This window comes from Phyllopteryx taeniolatus, chromosome 2 (assembly GCF_024500385.1).
Source record: "Phyllopteryx taeniolatus isolate TA_2022b chromosome 2, UOR_Ptae_1.2, whole genome shotgun sequence".
Taxonomy (NCBI): Eukaryota; Metazoa; Chordata; class Actinopteri; order Syngnathiformes; family Syngnathidae; genus Phyllopteryx; species Phyllopteryx taeniolatus.
Window position 1 is genome coordinate 10,678,203 of NC_084503.1, and position 15,577 is coordinate 10,693,779.

Sequence of the window (15,577 nt, forward strand, 5' to 3'; positions counted from 1 at the left end):
TATGTATGTGTCGTAAGTGAACCCATAATAACTGTCAGGTAGAGAGAATTGTGGCCTATCAACCACATGGCAGTGTAAAAGTACTGCATTAGCCCTGATCCAGAAGGACAGTCATCCTAACATATAGCCCTAACTTGAGACACATTGCGAGAGAGCCTATGAATACTGCATGATGAAGCTTTTATTACAGAGGAGCTAGTGTGTAAATAAGATACAGGCAATGAGGCACATTTACTGGGGCCACATCAGGGGGAAGTGATGGGGGGTGGCTATGTAACCTTGTCCCCATCTCTCCCGCTGTCACAGGCCTGTCACTGTAAGTTATACAGGAATGTTCAGCCCTGAGGTGGTCAAGGACAGTCTTCTTTAACCAAGCACTACCATATATTTATCTTTATAAAATGCCCTTATAACACTTTTAAAGATGTGATGTGTAGTTTATACTTTAACCATATTCTGCGAGGTTTTTTTCTGCCATTCATAATTTAAGATCATTTCTGTTTCAAAGAGTTCATATTTGGGCTGCCACAAATTATTATTTTGATAGTGGACTAGTCACCGATTATTTTTGCAATTAGTCGACTAATTGGATTCGCTGGAGTCGGGCCAAAACCTCGCAGGGCTCGAGACTGCGACTAAATTGCTCGCATATGCAACCTTTTTCCCAGCTTGTACGAGGTAAATTGTTGTTGCATTTGCGCAAGTTCATGTTTTAATGGTTGAAAGTAGGGCCGCATGACATTTTGTTTGATCTTTGTCATCGCGATGTGCGCATGCGCGCTAGCCACATCACAAAGGTCCTGAGGATGTAGGGGGAAAACAAATCTGGTACCCAACGTGCTGTCCGCATCAGTCTACCAATCACAATCGTACTTTGAATAGTGCTCGCAAAACATTCTCCAAATAAGAGGCAAAACGTTCTTGCTTCAACTTACTTGTCACTCCCAGCTGTTGTTTACTGTAAAACTGTCATAATTAAACAACAAATGTCTGCTAACCTACATACTAGCATACAGTGATAAGAAAAGCTAGGCATGCTAATAAGATTAGCACCGATGTTACATTTTACAGTAAATTATAACCCTTTAAACAACACATGGAGCAGCCCAGAGATGTCTTGTCGTCCCCAGGAGCTCTTTGAGGACGTCCAAATAGAACTAGAAGCAGGCAACATAACTCACTAGCTTAGGCTAATCCGAGCACAAATGTTTATCAGTGAACATGCTGGCATTCTTTCGATTTATGCTCAAGCAGAGGTCACTAACCGGCGTCCGGGTCCTGAGTCGGACCCAGAAGCAGTCCCATATGGACCCATAGCAAAAAGGGGAAAAAAAAGTTGCCGATTCAAGACACTCTTGGGGGCTCTTTTATTTTAGAGTACCGACCAATCACGTCAAAGCTATCATTCAGCCAATCATATCTGCATCTCAAGCCATAATCACTGACTGCCCACAGAACAGACAGAGGCGAGGAGAAACATAGCAGGGGACAGAGCAAGAAACTCTGTGGAGTAGAATGGTCAGAAAATGACCAATAAAGGAGAGAAAAAAGAGGACATCTGAACAAATGGCGCTGAAAAGGGACCGGCCAGAGTCGTTTTTGTTTGTACTTCTCTAAGTTCTCAGTGGGAAGTTTCCACTGGGAGTACTTATTAAAGGTGCATCTATGTGAAACGCCATTATGAAGCAAAACATAAATGTTTTGAACAAACATAACCTCTAAAACGGTACAGTTGTTAAGATTTGTTTTAATTAAAATCTGTAAAGAGAGACTTCACTGTTGTGTCAAGATCCCAAACAGAAAAGGGGTAACTCAAACTTTTTTTATTTTTCTGAAGATATCGGTCAGCTTTTTATTTGAACACGTATAACTTCCTCCTTTCATGTACTTGCTCTTATTCTGAAATGCAGCCCTACTTTTATTTGGTAAATGAGAGAACATTACACAGTTCTGCTCATGTGTGATTAACCACCCAGGCAGAATTTGTAAGATGTGTACAATTCTTTAAAGAAAACATGATCAGGCAAAACGCATTTAATTTAATTTTTAATGGGATTCAAGTTAAACTAAAGCATTTGAAAAATGCACAGTCATTAAACAAAACATAACCATAAAGAAAATGAGATGGTCCTTGTTCAGTCATATTTAAAAAAAAATATATATAGACTGTATTTAGCAAATTCTGTAGGGTATGTAAACTTATGAGCACAACTGTACGTATCAGCAATCACATATTTGTTCAGTTCTGTGTTACTTGACAATAAATGCCAAAAGGTTTTTGAATTTGACTATTGATTACAAGCGTTCAACAACTAGGCTGGCTACTTAAATATATATTACAATAAATAGACACTAGATGATCGTACGCACCTCTGCTTCAAGAATTTTACTAGATCTGGATGTTTTAAAATTTTAGTTAAGTACCCCAGTGCTAGAGATTTCATTTTGGTGTCGTAGGGCCAAACCGTGGTTTGTGGATTACACGAAAAGGAGTTTTGTCGTTCCTGATCTGTGAAATCAGCCACGCTTTCAAATCGGGTCAATAAAGGGCCTACAATCTTGTAGTCTGATCCTGGCACAAGCTGCACACAGCAGTGTATGTTGTTTATTTTAAATCACTCAAATACAAAAATGCTAATGCATATCATGTTAAAACATATGTGTAAAATTACAGATTGATTAAAAACAAATGTAGTGCTATACGGACTACAGCATAACTTCATGAAAAAAAAAAAAAAAAGATTTTAACATCATACTTGGCTGGACACTTACCTGCTCAGTACTGCAGTGCGTTTTCTAAGTAAAGATAGACTTCACAGAACTACAGTGCCATGAAAAAGTATTGCACCCCTTCTCAAATTTGTAGATTTTTGCATCGTTTTTCCCACTTTACTGTTTAAAATTAAACAAATGGAAATATCAGACAAACTTAAAATGCTGTTTTTAAATGGTGATGTTATTTATTATGGAAAAAAACTTCAAAGTTTTATAAACTCTCAAAAAAATGAATATATGTGCAAAGTTAAAAAGCCCAGACTCCTTTAAAGAGGATTGTATAGGAGTACAATAATTGCAATAGCAATGATTTATCCATGTTCTTTTTGGGGCTATGATTTTAAATGGGTACATTGGTTTGTTTTACTAGAAAATATCGTGTGAATAATAACAAATGTTACCTTTACAATTGTGGTGATACACCTACGCAATCTTTTTTAAATGTAAATCATACGGTTGTGGTAATGCTAAAAAATAAGTGTTTTTTCCAGGGTAACAGGGTTAGGAGCCCTCACTATAAGAACTGGCTCCTGGCCCCTCCGAGTCGAACAAATGATCAAATAAAAGTAAAGCCTTTGTTTTGTTTTTTAAATTAATGTACCTGTTTTGCCACTGCTTTTTGCAGACAAACTTCACATTCTAACGTAAATAACTTCTGTTATTTTTAGCGACATTTTCATTGCAGCTTAATGCACTCGCAAGCAGCTGCTCTTATACAACCATCATTAGCTTCCAGCTTGATGTGTGTAAGGTATGAGTAAAAGGTAATTAAGATAAAGGTACATTCAACTTTTAATAAAATTTGCAACTTGTACCAGCATTCCTGACATCTGGTTATATATACAGTATAATAGAACTCGGGCCTTTAAATTGTTTAGCTGTAAATGTTTAGTGCACTTTAAAATGGAACCACAACTATGCACAATCATGTACAATCACAACAAGAGACCTGAGAATAATAACAATCATCTATTCATATCTGTGGTTATAACGTTATATTAAACACACAACCTGTGTACTAAGGCTAATGAAATCGTCATCGTTAGCCTGAAGATAATGTTAACGTTTACAGCTTTAACCAAGCCGTCGACGCTAATATTAGCAGCTAACCGAGATGACTGTTCTTTTTCATCAGAAATTGAATCAGCCACACAGTACTTCCTTTTTAGATGCCCGTGTATCACTGCCGTGCTGCCATGAAAGACGCATTCTGTCCTGCAGGTTTTGCATCACATTCCTCTTTAATATTCTTGGTGAAATGCTCGGCATGATCGACGACTAGTTAGCACGTCTGCCTCTCAGTTCTGAGTACTCTGGTTCAAATCCGGCCTCGCCTGTGTGGAGTTTGCATGTTCTCCCTGTCCTTACGTGGGTATTCTCTGGGTACTCCGGTTTCCTCTCACATCCCAAAATGTTTTTTTCATGGTAGGTTAATTGAAGACTCTAAATTGCCCGTAGGTGTGAATGTGAGTGCGAATGGTTGTTTGTCTATATGTGCCCTCCTACTGGCTGGCGACCAGTTCAGGGTGTACACCACCTCTTGCCCAGAGTCAGCTGGGATAGGCTCCAGCACACCCACGACCCAAGTGAGGTTAAGCGGTACAGAAGACGAGTGAATGCTCAAACTTTCGGGCTCCGTTGCTGACGCTGGTTAGCTGTAGTTCTTCCGGGTATGTCACACAGCTAACCCTGATGACCAATACTGCGCATGTGCATCACGGCCAAAAGGACGATGAGGACGCCAACCAACCAGCGGAAGAAATCAGGCACTTTTGAGAGGAAATCAGTTTAAAAAAAAATAAACGATAGTGTCAGCCATTAAATAAATTTTGATCATCAAAGTCGTCTTGACTACTCGACTAATCTTGGCAGCCCTAGTTCATTATTATTGTATTGTACTGTATTAGTTTTGACTTTTGAATTGTTGTAACACATCAAGCAGTGTGTTTAATTTACTGTCAAGTCTAATTGATATCAATGTGTAGGAGAGAATATTAGGAACCTCTCTGTGTAATAGGATACATTTCACTTCAACACCCTTTACAATTTACATCTACAGGAATTAAGACTCAGTCATTATTTCTGAATTTCTGCCACCCTGATACAAAACAAAGTTGCTAATTTGCACATATAACCTCCCTGACAACGGACAACATTTAACTTCAACAGCAATTTTAAGGCTGTCGATTTATCATCTACCGAGGCTTAATAAAATGGCACTGACCAGTGAATGTTCTGACCACTTGCACACTATAATGATATGCAATACATGAGCTGTCTCACATATTGTGCATTTGCAGTTAAGTTAATAATGCTCAGTTTTGATTGACACTGTCATTGATTTATTTTTTAATTAATTTAACAATACATATATAATTGTGAGATCTGTGGTGTCTAATATTTTGGTTGCTTCGGTTGTGTCAAAAATTCTGATCTCTGTATGATGCAGTACAGTTTTATGACACTGCAAACTACAACCACAATAATAACAATAACAACAATAATAACCATTATTAAATGAATACCCATATGACAGTTTAAACCGTAAATCAAAACCAAACATTATCTTTGTAAATGCAGAATATTTCACACAGCTCTTGTATTGAAATCATTACATCGTGCAAGTTGTCTTAATGTGTCTGTCTATATACAGTACCAACCAATATTCCAGACATTCAAGCAGATTTTTTACACAGACCTTCTGTTTTGGTGCACTCAGCCACTTCCTTGGTGACTCAGGCTAGTATAATGGGAGGACTCCAGGTAGTTTGATAGCTTTCTAGGCTTCCACAACCTGCTCATTCAGCATTAACGTTTCTACCCCTGCGATCTTGCCTCAATTAACATCCTTGTTTTAATTACGAGGCAGCAGCCATGCTTAGCTGATATTGATTGTTTAGAACAACAACAAGACATCAACGGGAAAACAAGGACATCAGCCTTAAGTGAAATTGCTCTTTTGTGGAGAACATGACACCTAAAGATCAAAAACATTCTTGGGGTAAATATAAATTCCACAGTGTATTCATAAAGTCACTGTCATGTCCATATATTTGGCTATTCCACATTGATTTGTGTCAAATAATGGACATCTAGTGACTTCAAACACTCACAATGTGAAGTGGAACAATTAGGAAAATTAATTAAACTCACAATACTTTTGGTTAATGTTGCACTGATGATGTTGATAAAGAGCTGGGACTATTTGGAAGTGTCTAGCCAAGAAGCAATGTGATATTCCAGTCTGGGTGAGTGTAATCACACTTGCACATTCTGCTCAGAATACTCACCGACAGGTGGGAAGGCAGGTATCACGATCAAGTAAACCATGTGATAACTGGATCCACATCACCAGGCTGCTGTGAGACCATATTCATTCTTGACAAATGTGTGGTGAGAGGTCATTATGTATTGTAACTGGTATACTAAGCTTCAAGCAGTGTAAGAAACACTGTAGACTGGCATTAAGGACTTGGATCATTAAATAATAATAGGGCTGTACTTGTTGGTTCTCTTGGCACTAAAAACTCAGAACTGTCTGGAACTTGCTGCAGTGTGGCCAACTTGACTAACCTCATAACATCTTTTCTCATGGGGTTTCACTGCCTCTTACTGTCAATGTTGGGTTCCTAATTATAAGAGCCCTTTAAAAGAAAGAATTAAAAGTATTTATTTGACATGCAGTTTTTTTTGTCCTTCTAGAGCATATCATCTACTCGGCAAGCGTGTTTTAGCTGTCAAGGTGAGACTGACTATTAATCATAACACAATTTTTTTTCTCGAGGTTGAAATTATTTGCATATTTACTTTGACAAGTACAACCCCAATTCCAATAAAGTTGGGACGTTGTGTTAAACATAAATTAAAACAGAATACAATGATTTTGGAAATCATGTTCAACCTACATTTAATAGCATACACTACAAAGACAAGATATTTAATGTTCAAACTGATAAACTCGGTGGCCAGTTGTCAGGGCGCCTCGGTGGGGCCGGCGGACCGCCCTGGGTCCCTCGGTGTGGGACTTGTCCCGTCCGCCGGGCTGCTTTCGGGTGGACCCCTGGGCCCTCGATTGATTGGGTGGGGTCCTCCGCCGCCGCTGTGCGGCCACAGCAATTGCAGGAGACTTTTGTCAGTCTTTGTCCATGTACAACCCCAATTCCAATGAAGTTGGGACGTTGTGTTAAACATAAATAAAAACAGAATACAATGACTTGCAAATCATGTTCAACCTATATTTAATTGAATACACTACAAAGACAAGATATTTAATGTTCAAACTGATAAACTTAATTGTTTTTAACAAATAATCATTAACTTAGAATTTTATGGCTGTGACACGTTCCAAAAAAACTGTTCATGTTTACCACTGTGTTATATCACTTTTTCTTTTAACAACATTCAATAAACGTTTGGGAACTGAGGACACTAATTGTTGAAGCTTTGTAGGTGGAATTCTTTCCCATTTTTGCTTGATGTACAGCTTCAGCTGTTCAACAGTCCGGGGTCTCCGTTGTCGTATTTTACGCGTCATAATGCGCCACACATTTTCAATGGGAGACAGGTCTGGACAGCAGGCAGACCAGTCAAGTACCCGCACTCTTTTACTACGAAGCCACGCTGTTTTAAAACGTGCAGAATGTGGTTTGGCATTGTCTTGCTGAAATAAGCAGGGGCGTCCATGAAAAAGATGTTGCTTGGATGGCAGCATATGTTTATCCAAAACCTGTATGTCCCTTTCAGCATTAATGGTGCCTTCACAGATATGTAAGTTACCCATGCCATTGCCACTAACACAGCCCCATACAATCACAGATGCTGGCTTTTGAACTTTGCGTTCATAACAGTCCGTATGGTTCTTTTCCTCTTTGGCCCGGAGGACGCGACGTCCACAATTTCCAAAAACAATTTGAAATGTGGACCCGTCGGACCACAGAACACTTTTCCACTTTGCATCAGTCCATCCTAGATGAGCTTGGGCCCAGAGAAGCCTGCGGCGTTTCTGGGTGTTGTTGATGAATGGCTTTTGCTTTGCATAATAGAGTTTCAAGTTGCACTTACAGATGTAGCGCCAAACTGTATTTACTGACATTGGTTTTCTGAAGTGTTCCTGAACCCATGTGGTTATATCTTTTACACATTGATGTCGGTTTTTGATGTAGTGCCGCCTGAGGGATCGAAGGTCACGGGCATTCAACGTTGGTTTTCGGCCTTGGTTGGTTTTCTCCAGATTCTCTGAACCTTTTGATGATATTATGGACCGTAGATGATGAAATCCCTAAATTCCTTGCACTTGTATGTTGAGGAATATTGTCCTTAAACTATTCGATTATTTTCTCACGCAGTTGTTCACAAAGTGGTGAACCTCGCCCCATCTTTGCTTGTGAATGACTGAGCAATTCAGGGAAGCTCCTTTTATACCCAATCATGGCACCCACCTGTTCCCAATTAGCCTGTTCACCTGTGGGATGTTCCAAACAGGTGTTTGATGAGCATTCCTCAACTTTCTCAGTCTTTTCTGCCACCGATCCCAGCTTTTTTGGAACGTGTTACAGCCATAAAATTCAAAGTTAATGATTATTTGCTAAAAACAATGACGTTTATCAGTTTGAATATTAAATATCGTGTCTTTGTAGTGTATTCAATTAAATATAGGTTGAGCATGATTTGCAAATCATTGTATTCTGTTTTTATTTGTTTAACACAATGTCCCAACTTCATTGGAATTGGGGTTGTACCTTCAAATTGAAGGGTTTCACATAGTAAATCTTATTTACCTGCACCTTTTCCCACTGAACTGCAGAGTCAGCTGAGTTCACTTTGGAAATGACAATGGTAAACGAAAATGATTTTTTTTTTTATTTCAATGATGATGACATATTGAGAAAAAAAGTTTAACGAATTGAATTATAACTGGAACCATGAGAGAAAAAAAAATCGAGTTACCTTGGGCTGCACAATTAATCGAATTTTGATTGTTTTGGCTCCCACAATTAAATGAGCCTGATCGTCTGGAATTTTTTTACATTTAAAAGGCGGGCACCGGTGCATATAAAAAGTGCTTAATTTGCAGCAGTGGCCGCAACCTAGTCAGCTGGCCACCAGGGGGCGAACGCATGGTTAAGGCTTCATTAAGCACTACGCTGCGGTGCAAACTTTAAAATAAAAGCCTAAAATGGCATTCATGTCCAGTGGAGTAATATATGAAGCATTTATTTTGAAAATCGCCCTCTTAGCACATTGGCGGAGAGGTGACATGTCACAGTAAAACACTATTAACAATCGTAGCGGCTGTCTTGACTTCAACTTTTTTGGCTAGCCTGACCGCAATGAAAAAAAACCCGGGAGTTAAGTTCTTTGCAGTTTGTGACTGTGCAAGACTGACCAATGGTCAAGCAGAACAATGAAGATGTACTGTCCTTGACAATTCACTATATTGACGACGCAGATTTTCAAATGCAATTCAAATTGCAGCTTAATGTTATTATTACCTTCTATATATTAACTGTATTTGCTTTCATTGTAATTTGTGATTGCACTTTTTATTAGCACATTTATTCAGTTATCCCTGGCTAAAGTGAGAATTTTTTTGGGGTACATTTTGTTTTATTATGATTTATTCTTATTTACAAAAAAAAAATCTTGAACTGAAAACTGTTGCATATTGTTTGTTAAAAAGTAATGCAATAAAAATTGATTTTTCCCTAACTTGAGGAATAATCATGATTAATAATCGCGATTACAATATTGATCAAAAGAATCGTGATTTATTGTTTTGGCCATAATAGTGCAGCCCTACAGTTGCCTCAAAACAATAGGGATTTTGACGGCCCTAATTGTATCACCCTTGTGCAACCAAAGAAATTATTGAATGTAGGTTGAATCCCTGTTCAGAACAGCTGTCTGAAGTTTGATGGTCAAACCAAACAATAGCATTTTATACAATAAATTTTTTTTTGCCCTTGTATACATTTCATGCAAAAGGTGATATTATGAAACATTGGCATTTGAATTGCTTGTATACAAATGGTTGGGTCTCTGGAGGGCCTGTCCATCCAAAATTCCACCACAGCGCTGTAAGAGACTCATTGCAAGTTGTCGCAAACGCTTGATTGCAGGTGTTGTTGCTAAGGGTGTCCCAGCCAGTTATTAGGTTTAGTTGGCAATCACCTTTTCACACAGGGGCCATGTAAGTTTGGATTTTTTTTTCTCCCTTAATAATAAAAACCTTCATTTAAAAAAACAAATTTTTGTGTGTACTTGTGTTGTCTTTGACTAATATTTTAATTTGTTTGAGGATAAACATTTAAGTGTGACAGAAATCCAAAAAAATAAGAAATCAGGAAGGGGCAAACACTTTTTCACTCCACTGTATACAGGGCGGGATGACCAGATGCTCAGTTGAATGAGAAACAAAATAGGCTAATTTCAAGAAGACACAAATATATCTAAAGTGTGCTACAGTGCTTGATACTTGGGGAATTTTGATGGAAGATAGAAGCAGACATGTTAATAAGACACCTGGGAACTTTTAAATTATGGGGGAAAAAGCATTATGTCTCTGGTAATGGCTGTATTTTCTATTTTGCTTTGTTCTATCAGGTAATTCCTCTTGACATCACTGTGGAGCTACAGAAGCAGATAATGTCAGAATTAGAAATTCTCTACAAGGTCAGTTTCTGTCTAAGGCATTTCATTAAACAATTTGAAGTCAATGTACAAAGCCAGATGTTTTTATGTTACATTTTTTCCAAAATGGAATGAATTAAATTACTTTGCATGACATTTTTACATATTCATTATTGTATTGTTTTATTATTATATAAACTAAAATCACATGTACATACACTACTGTTCAGAAGATTGGGGTCACTCAGACTCTTGTGGACTGAGAGTCCTTCAGGACCTTTGGGCAAACTCCAGGGTGGCTGCCATGTGAAAACAGTACAATGATTTGCAAATCCTTTTCAACCTATATTCAGTTGAACTTTTTTTTTTGGTGCAAATATACACTCATTTTAAATGTGATGCCTGCAACACATTGCAAAAAAAGCTGAGACGGGGGCATGTTTACCACTTTGTTACATCACCTTTAGGGTTGGGCATAGAGAATCAAGAACCGATTCAAACTGGGACTAAACTTCCGGTTATCCAAAAACCGTTCAAATTTAAAAATTTCGGTTCCCAGTTTCAATGCCTAGTCCTCCAGCCGCGAAGAAGTGGTGAAAAGCAACGAAGAAGTGGCGAAGCGCAACGAAGAAGCGGCGTAAACCAACGAAGAAGAACGCGTACAATGACGTGCTTGTGCCAAACGGCGGCAAACAAAAGTGTGTCTTAACTTTGTTAAAATGAATGACCAGTCGCCTCAGTGCAACACTTGGAATAAGCCATCAACCTACACCGCGCGGAGCTTCAGTCAATTCAACTCTGTCAATGGGGTGAGTGAAACAATAAAATATGTCTTTGCCAACATTGAGACAGATAACAAGGTAAACAGTTGCTTGCACTTTTGCACTGATGGTTTTTAGTGTTTATTTTAGTCTTCAAACCAATGTCTACCACGCATGTTTTTGGAATGTGGGAGGAAACCGCAGTGCCCGGAAAAAACCCACGCAGGCACGGGGAGAACATGCAAACTCCACACAGGCAGGGCCGGGAATCGAACCCCGGACCTCAGAACTGTGAGGCAGATGCTCTAACCACTCCTCACCGTGCCGCCGCATTTGGTTCCATCCATTAATAAAAAAAAAAAATTTTAATCGCCAGTGCCGTGTGAAGTTGCTTTTCGTGCCAAAAGGCTGAGTTCCGGTGCATACCCTTCAAATTAAAAGGCTACAAGCTTAAAACAAGAAGTCAAGTTAAAACTAGCACATATAAACCGTTTGATGTGATGAAACAGAATACAGGGGAAGCTATATAGTACTTATGGTGCTAGTAAATACTTATTTTAACAATGCTATATTTAACTTTTAGCTGAAACATTAATTAATGAATATTAAGTCAATTGGGTTAGTTCCAAACATTCCCTTTTAGTTCATAGGTTTGATATTGATACTGGTTGCAAATAAACTCAAATCAAATGTTCATTTTAGTCGATGCTGTGGGCTGCTAAGAAAATGGATGTTCATAATTTGGACACCCTATATTTAAACCATGCAAACATTTTTGACCCAGCCCCCTAAAAGAATCGGAATCGAGAATCGTTTGGAACCAGAATCAAACTAAAGAAGAGGAATCGGAACCCGAATCGCTCAAATTCAAACGATGCCCAACCCTAATCACCTTTCCTTTTAACAAAAACAAGCGTTTGGGAACTGAGAACACGCATACCTAGATCAGACTGCAGGATTTTATCCCGATATTGGCCCGATTTGCTGTTGCAGACGATTTTCCCAGATCGGGCCCGGCATATTTTGTCGGGAATGACAAACCTTCTTGTAGTGTGACATAATCCACGACCAACAATTTGGCCTTATGATGGATTTTTTTGTGTGGATATCTTCTGTGTAGTGTGACATATCAAGGATATCTCTCCGACAGCGCACTTTGACGTCGCCCAATAGAATTTTGTATTGTGACCGGCGCGTCGCCTCCTGTCCTTGCCGTTGTCAACATACTTGGTCGCCGTTGTTAACATTTATTCACACCCACAAACCCATGTTTACCAAAGCTTTATAGCATAATTTGACATAATCAGGGCATGTTCATGGACAAATGTTAGTGTAGCACTAGCTTGGTAGGCTACAGAACATTTTGTTGCCTGCTTGCGAGCCGTATTGTATTAAAAGAATGTGAACATACCTCAAGCAATCCTATAATGGATAGCTCAAAACATCATCTCTCGAGCACCCGTTGAGACCGCATGTTTTGTTTCCCTCTTTTTGTTTTTCCAACATTGCCGCAGTGAGTCATTGTTTGACAACAACTTGTTGCTGCCATGGTAACGATTCTATCCGGTAACGGTGAATGGTGACACGTATTCTGGTTCCTCCTCCCCGACAGTGTTTGATTTGACAAGACAACGCCCAGTAATTGTTAAAGACGGGATATGGTAGTATAGGAATACATGTTGTCTAGTGTTGCCACTGTCTGACTGAGCTACAGCAAGAATTTATGCCTGCAGTCTGACATACTGCAATTGTGAAAGACCAAATTTGGCTTGTAGTCTGATCCAGGCATAATTGTTTAAGCTTTGTTGGTGGAATTCTTTCGCGCTTCATAATGCGCCACACATTTTCAATGGGAGACGGGTCTGGACTGCTGGCAGGTCAAAAAACAAGTAATAAAATCTAAGTTACTATCCATTTTGTGTGCCTTATGAACCAATTACAGCAAAAAAGGCGTCACCAAAGGAAAGGTCAAGCTATCCCAGCTATCTTCGGGTGGGAGGCGGGGTACACCCTGAACCGGTCGCCAACCAATCACAGTGCACATATAAACAACAGTTCGCACTCACATTCACACCTACGGGCAATTTAAAGTCTTCAATCAACCTACTACGCATGTTTTTGGGATGTGGGAGGAAACCGGAGTGCCCGGAGAAAACCCACCCAGGCACGGGGTGAACATGCAAACTCCACAAAGGCGGGGCCGGGATTTGAACCCCGGTCTCCAGAACAGTGAAGCAGATGTGCTAACCAGTCGTTCACCGTAGCGGCCAAAGTACAGATATCTAAAAAAAAAAAAAAATCTACTTAAGTCCAGTAATGAAGTACAAGTACTTTGTTACTTCCCAACTCTGGTAATTACCCAATGAATCCAAGCAGCAGTGTGACGTTCAACAGTAAGTACTGATGCAAAAGCCAAATCAGTCTGATTTTATTGTATACTGTGTCATACCTCGCGCAGCTCTGGGCTTGTCTGATCACTGATTAATTCACTTAATACCAACATACAGGGAAGAACTTGAATGCGCGAAGCCTAAGGTGAAAACAGTGAAAAAGTGGACCAACGAAGCAAAGCTAGAACTTCAAAGCTGTCTCGACTGCACAGACTGGAATGTCTTCAAAAATTCAGCTGGCAACCTAGATGAATATAACATCTGATATGATATGATATGACACTGTCACATCCCATATCAGTTTCTGTGAAGAGGTGTGTGTCCCAAGAAAGTCATTACGCACGTTCAATAACAACAAACCGTGGTTCACTGACAAACTTAAGCAACTTTGCCAGGCTAAAGAGGAGGCATATAGAAGTGGGGATAGGGCCCTGTATAATCGCGCTAGAAACCAGCTGACTAAAGAAATTAACATTGCAAAGAGAAACTATACAGTCAAGTTAGAAAAAAAACAGTTTACCGCTAACTACTCTAAATCAGTCTGGCATGCATTACAATCTCTAACCAATTACAGGTGACCAACCCCCCAAGCTGAGAACAATAAAAGACTCGCCGACAACTTGAACACCTTCTACTGCGGATTTGTAAAGGACACTTTCACACCCCACACCCAGACTGTTGAGCAACTGAAGCTGTACATCAAGTAAGAATTGAAAAGAATTCCACCTAAAAAAAAATAAAAAAAAAAAAAAAAAAAAGCTTCAGCAATTGGTGTCCTCAGTTCCCAAATGCTTATTGAGTGTTGTTAAAAGGAAAAGGTGATGTAACATAGGGGTAAACATACCCCTGTCGCAGCTTTTCTGTGTTTCTGTCTTGCAGGCATCAAATTCAAAACATTAAATATCTTGTTTTTGTTGTGTATTCAATTGAATATAGGTTGAAAAGGATTTGCAAATCATTTCCAACTTCATTGGAATTGGGGTTTGTATAATTTTCTCTTTAATGTGATACTTGCCAAAACCCAGCATTTGCTGGTTTACGTATTTGTAAAGTTTCACATGTAAGGATCTCGTTTGATGTGCGTCCTGCGTCTAAGTCTGAGATGCACAAAAATCATCAGGGATGCACAAAGCATGTTGAATCTGCATCAAGGCTAGGAAGCAGGGTCTCCATCCCCAATGCCCGCAGTTACCGAGCAGTGTGCCCAAACAAAGAAAGGGCAGGGGGGAGGGCTGGCCGAAGCCAGCCCGTTACTGGGGCGATGCCAGGGAGACAAGAGCTAAGAACTCAGAGGAGAGAAAATAATAATAATAATAATATCACAATAATAATAATAATATCACAATTGTACATTGCTGATTTATTTGTCAACACTGTACATGTCATTGTGATTGAACAGTTTAACCATTTTGTTTAACTTGTCCTCTTCCTAAAATCTGAAAAGAAATCCTGCTATTGGTGCCTTAAAATTCTAGCACTTGTAATTCTTCACAGTGACTGACTTAATTTACTTAATGTCCATGTCCACTAATTTTCTCCACTTTTCTTTATCCATGGCAATTGTCTTAGTTTTCCATACACTCTGCTCTTTTTTTACTAATACATTTTACTTACTTCATTAATTCCTCACTTCGTTTCAGGCTTGTTGAAACATTGTGGCCATAGACCAACTATCCAGGACTCAAGCCATCTGGACCATCCAATTTAGCACGGCATTCATCAGTGAATAAAGCTGTTTGAAAATTACTCTTCATACACACGGACAGAATTGTTGGTACCCTTCTGATAATGAAAGATAAACCCACAATGGCCACTGAAATAACTTGAAACTGACAAAAGTAATAAAAAATGAAGCACAATAAGAAAAGAACACCGTCCCTACTGTGAAACATGAAGGAGGCTTTGTTATGTTCTGGAGCCGCTTTGCTTGATCTGGCACAGAATGTCTTGAATCTGTGGAGGATAAATTGAAACCTAAAGACTATCAAGGCATTCTGGAGAGACGTGCCGTTTAGTGTTAAA

The 15,577-nt window shown here is 39.2% G+C and overlaps 1 protein-coding gene across 15 annotated transcripts in view; it reads left to right on the forward strand.

Moving 5' to 3' along the window:
- Window positions 1-15,577, forward strand: part of map2k5 (mitogen-activated protein kinase kinase 5) — a 94,563-nt gene that overhangs the window by 26,697 nt on the left and 52,289 nt on the right. For all 15 annotated transcript variants that reach the window (XR_009786097.1, XM_061759987.1, XM_061759997.1 and 12 more), the window contains 2 exons: window positions 6,478-6,517; window positions 10,378-10,446. Coding sequence is in view for 14 of the 15 variants with exons in the window: in XM_061759987.1 (XP_061615971.1) it covers window positions 6,478-6,517; window positions 10,378-10,446 (109 nt within the window). In the remaining variant the exon portion in view is untranslated. The remainder of the gene's footprint in view (window positions 1-6,477; window positions 6,518-10,377; window positions 10,447-15,577) is intronic.